General features: G+C 54.4%; 2 protein-coding genes and 1 pseudogene across 2 annotated transcripts, besides 2 other annotated features; all 3 read right to left on the reverse strand.

The window, feature by feature from the left end:
• Tc00.1047053509349.10 lies at positions 1–451 on the reverse strand (annotated as a pseudogene; the record flags this gene model as incomplete).
• Positions 1–913: a sequence feature (heterozygous, Esmeraldo-like haplotype).
• Positions 914–4,891: a sequence feature (areas not merged during assembly with more than two copies in the genome that could not be assigned to a particular haplotype).
• Tc00.1047053509349.20 (retrotransposon hot spot (RHS) protein, putative) lies at positions 1,433–3,325 on the reverse strand (the record flags this gene model as incomplete). Its single annotated transcript, XM_798823.1, has 1 exon — positions 1,433–3,325. One exon carries the CDS (start codon positions 3,323–3,325, stop codon positions 1,433–1,435), a length of 1,893 nt encoding a protein of 630 aa, XP_803916.1.
• Positions 3,951–4,472, reverse strand: Tc00.1047053509349.30 (uncharacterized protein; the record flags this gene model as incomplete). Its single annotated transcript, XM_798824.1, has 1 exon — positions 3,951–4,472. One exon carries the CDS (start codon positions 4,470–4,472, stop codon positions 3,951–3,953), a length of 522 nt encoding a protein of 173 aa, XP_803917.1.

Here is a 4,891-nt window from a genome sequence, read left to right on the forward strand (position 1 = left end):
GCGCTGATGTACCCAGCCACAGTGTCGGGAGACCGAACCCCAAACAAGTTATGTTCATGAGCGTTATACTCGGAAAAGCCTTCAGCAATGGCAACCATCACCCCACCAGCACGGACGAGAGATGGTGAGACAAATGCTCCCTTCACTTCACATGGCCCAGTGCCATCTCTTGACACCACCGGCGTATTCTTCGGCAAAAAAACGTCGATCTCCTGCGCCAGTTGCACAACCCCGGACTTACTGTCCTCAGCGGCCGCAGCTCCACAGGTGGCGCAGCACAGCAAACCATCACGACAAGGAGGAGCAGCGCGGCGGAATTAAACACATGCCGGGACATGTTGGGTCTCTGCGGCTCACTCTCTCTTCCTTCCCTCCTCCTTCCGCTGGATCCGGTCACGCGGCGACGGTTGTGTTTGCGGGTTGCCATGACAGCAGCAACACGTGAGAGCATATAAATACGTAAGTGTGCTGTTGGTCCTTCAGAGACTTCGAATCTCACAGTATCGATTCGCACTTGATGTCTTACCTTCCTAGCGTGTGTGTTCAAGAAGTGGAGAGGACAGCAGCAGCGGCAATACATCAGACACGTCCGTGGAGACCAGAGCAGAGCACCCACGTGGAGAGCGGGACACAAGACAAACCGGAAGGGACAGCACAGAGGAGCATCGCCCGCACCAGCCCTCACACACACAGGCACCATCGCAGTGCTGTCAGTCCGCGGGTAAGAGGATTCGGCCCTCCACACAACAAACGCACACGCCGCCAGCAGTCACCCAGCGTGGACGAGGAGAAGCGACACACCGCCACCGCCTCCAGTTCAATCCCACGGCCAACGGAATACGGCCACAGTCCCGCAGCCAACACACAATGCATACGGAGAGAGCACCCACACCGCCAGCCACACGCGGAAGCGGGCCCTCATCCATCCATGACGCGGCGCCTCGCTCCATGCGGTCACACGGAGTGCTCCATTTCTCCAATAGATCTTATCCTTCGTCCATCCCGCTAAGGTGCTTCTGTTCGTGATGGGCTTTAGAACACAATAGAAGAAAATGGACAATGCGGTAGTACTGCGACACCGCCAAACACAATGATTCTTCATACCGGCCAATTCTCCGATTATGCCTCGTATGCACACACAATTAACATGCTATATGAAAACCACCCAATGTTTTTCACCAGAAACCAAACAATCCCTTTCCCTCCCTAATTTCTTCTGTCACTGCTATGCTCGATAGTGTTGGACATTTTTGGCATTTATGTGTGATGTCACCTGATGCTGGTGCACCCGCACCGCATGCTCAGACACAAGCATCCAAAAATATATAAATCTCACAATATTTTTTCACCAAAAGTCAAAACTGCCCCTTTCCCTCCCTAATTTGTTTTCCTATTTCGGCGGTTATTCCTCACTTCGGTGAGCTTCGTCCCTTCAAAAGTCTCCGGATGATATTGACACTTGGTACTGGCGCACCTTTTCCTTCCAAAACGCCGCAATTTTTTGTTTTTCCTTCTCGCTCACATTATCGGAATTAACAACATCACATCTCTGCCAGTCATTCAACGGCGTGCTGTCTGCGTGCTGCACGTAAATAATCTCCCACGACATGTCTCGGGATAATTTCTTCCAGCCATTAAAATATGCCGCCAGGCACTCAGTGAACTGCCTCACAGTGCTGGCGGTCGTGTGGTGCTCACCCGCCGTAGCCATCCGCAGCCCAACCAGCGTCCTTGGATTGGACTTCATGAAGAAAAAGCCGTCCACCAGCGGAAATTTCTCGACCTCCGGCATGTACAGCAGCCGGTGGTTTATACAAGTCTTCTTGTCAATGCGTTCCACCGACGGCAAAAAATAGTGGCGGGTGGGGCCCTCCCGCGAGTACTCTTCCGGCGCACAGCGGTGTGACTGACGTCGTGTTGGGGGCTTCAGCTCCTTCAGTTTACGTCTTATTGCAGCCATGAAGGCCACATTCAAAAATGCAAACATGGCACACCTCCCAAAATTTGCGTGCATGAGATAATCCCTGATCCTCGATACAAATAAGTTAAACTCAGCCTGCGTCATTAACGTTTTCAACTTGCACAATGTTTTACTTGCGAGGTGGTCAGTTATCGGTACATTGAAAGGCGACTCGCCATTGCGCTCTCCTCGTACTCGGACAATCCTCGCAAGATATTCAAGCACCTTATTATCCTCCCACAGTTTGGAAGTTCCGAAAACAAAGTAACGCTGGATTTCCCGAGAGGTCGTCCAATCCACAAAGCTGTGGCAACGGCCAATCCAATTTGTATAGTTTCTCTCATTAAAGATGTAGCGAAGAATCGGTCCCAGTTTGTGCATGCGATCCTTCACCTCTCGCCAGTATTCCGCTTGCTGCTGCGGAGGCTGACTGCGCTTCATCCAAACGCACATTGCCTTCACATCGCTCTCATCAGGGCAATTCATTATGATTCGTACGGCTCTCTTTTCACTCGCCCAGTGTATGTAACTTGTTATCTCTGGCGTTGCCACCACAAGCATGCCCCATCCTCCGGGAGGCAAAAAAGGAGACGGAATACTAAACCTGCCTCCCACGTCGTAGATAATATACCCCTTCATCCCGCACCGAGACAGTTCCTTCACAACTTTGATACTGGACTCACCGATGTATCCTTTCACCGTCTTGATGGTCTTGTCAAACACGTACGTCGTGCTTCCACCAACAAAGTACGCAACCATTTGGAGTTTCTCGACATCGTAGTCCAGCAGCTGGTAGAGGAGGTACGAACCGGCAGCCATCGACTTCCCGATACCGGGCGTCCCAATCAACACACGCGGATGAGGCGCAAAGTGGTCCTCAGGACGACTGCTGAACCACTCGGTGAGATCGCCCTTGACGATCTGCCACACTCGATCCACCTCACAGTTCACATAGCAGTCGGTACTTGCTTTCCTGCACGGGTGCGGCCATCCCTTGTCTGAGGTGAGCACCATCAGCCTGAGCCGTGGTGCACCGGATTGCTCCACACCGTCATCCTTTTCGACAGTTCGGCCAACTGCCTTGTACGTCCATGACTGCGGTGGTTTCCCCTCATGCACCTCCATTCCCGTCCCCTCGCCGCCAGGAACCTCCATGACATGATGCCACCTCGCATTGTACACAGACTCGTAGTCTTCCCACACCGTGCATTCTTCCACCCGACTGTCAAGAGCCCACATTAATTGCCGCACCTCCTCCACTCTTCCGCGAGTCGCAGCGGGTTGATCTGTGTCACCCTCAGACTCCGGCCTCGCTCTCCTCCGAATATCTCCCTGCGGCACAGCAGACGCCTGATTTCCAGGCATTGCTTCCTGTTTTTTTAGTTGGATTGAGTTAAAGCTGAACACTAACCACCAAACAGGAGGAGAATAAGAGAGAGATGGGGTAACTAGGCACAGACATGACGGGCAGCCACAGCAAGAGAGTCATCCACACAGTGTGCGACGCACACCACATGCACGAAGACCGCCGCAACGACGGCGCGCGGGTGCCAACCACCCAGCACAGTGTTGGTGAGAGCCAACAATAATAACAACGTGGTGTGCACGGAGGGTTCCCCCACGCATCCCGCTCGCCACGGTCCCGCACCCCTGTGGCACCGCCGACACCGCACACACTCTGCAAGAGGACGTGGGCATATCGTCACTGAAAAACGAAAACATACACACAAGTGGGGAGGAAATTCGGTGCAGTAACGGCCACACGCGGACAACCCAAATCATACACGACACAGAAGCGATGCATCATGGTAACTTTCCACGCAAAACAAAAGAAGAACAAATTAAATGCTGTATGGATAATCCCCGCAATTCGCGCAGCACAAGTGAGCCGTGACGCTGCCTTCATTACTGCATTCGCTATTCACATTACCAATGCGTAACCCTGCAGATACCACCCCTCCATCGTGAAAGCAACTGCCTCGTTGTGGTGTCATCGCGCAGCCATCCGCCTGAGTAAGAACAAAAGGAAACTCAGGCGTCCGTCCACCTGGAGGGAGGAATGTCTCCACCGAAGTCTCCTCCATGACGCAAACACCCCACATCCAGTGCTCGGTGTCGTGTGCAGACTCTGCGAGGAGGTTGTGGGCACGCCACTGTGCCACATGGTGTGCCTCCTCGGAACGCAACAGCAGACGTGTTCCCCTCCGCTCTCACTCGTGGCGGTGCGGCATCCGCTGCCTCGCTGCGTGCTGGTGGCGTCGAATACGACGCTGCATAGTGAGAGGGTGCCCGACAGGAGCGGTGCTGGGCTGGGTGGGCAATGCCCTCCGCGGCGGGACGCCCAGCGCGACTCCTGACCGCTGCGCTCACGCACCTCCTTCCGCTCCTTTCCCTCTCCCTCCATCCGGCAATCGCACAGCCGCCAGCACATTGGCCCCGAAGCAACACACAAGTGAAGGCGTGGCAGCATATTTCCCGAGACAACAGAGTGACGGCCACACGCTGCAGCCATCGTGCCTACAGGTGAGCCCCCCGGACAACTTTGTTTTGGGGCCACGCACCCCCGCAGGGATCACCCACAGCAACGCACAAAAGTGCAGTAAAAAAAGTTCCTCCACCGTCACCGTCACCGCCATCGCACATCTACAGAAGAGACACAACCGCGCAAAAAGGGCCAACTCCCGCGCGAACGCACAACCACGTACACCAACGGCCAAAAAGAATCGTCTCTCACCTCGTGCACCATCGATGTACCGGGCGGTGCTGCATTTCAAAGCAACTGTGCTGCACGCAGTGCGCTGCACACAAAATGGAGGAGAACCGCAGTATTGCCCTCTCCACGGTGCCTCTCCCTTCTTCCGTCCACGGAAAAAGGCGGCAACCAACTGCCGGAGGAGAAATGAGAGACGATCGTCCGCGGACACCGCAATA

The sequence above is a fragment of the Trypanosoma cruzi genome, genomic scaffold (genome assembly GCF_000209065.1).
Source record: "Trypanosoma cruzi strain CL Brener 1047053513183 genomic scaffold, whole genome shotgun sequence".
Taxonomy (NCBI): Eukaryota; Euglenozoa; class Kinetoplastea; order Trypanosomatida; family Trypanosomatidae; genus Trypanosoma; species Trypanosoma cruzi.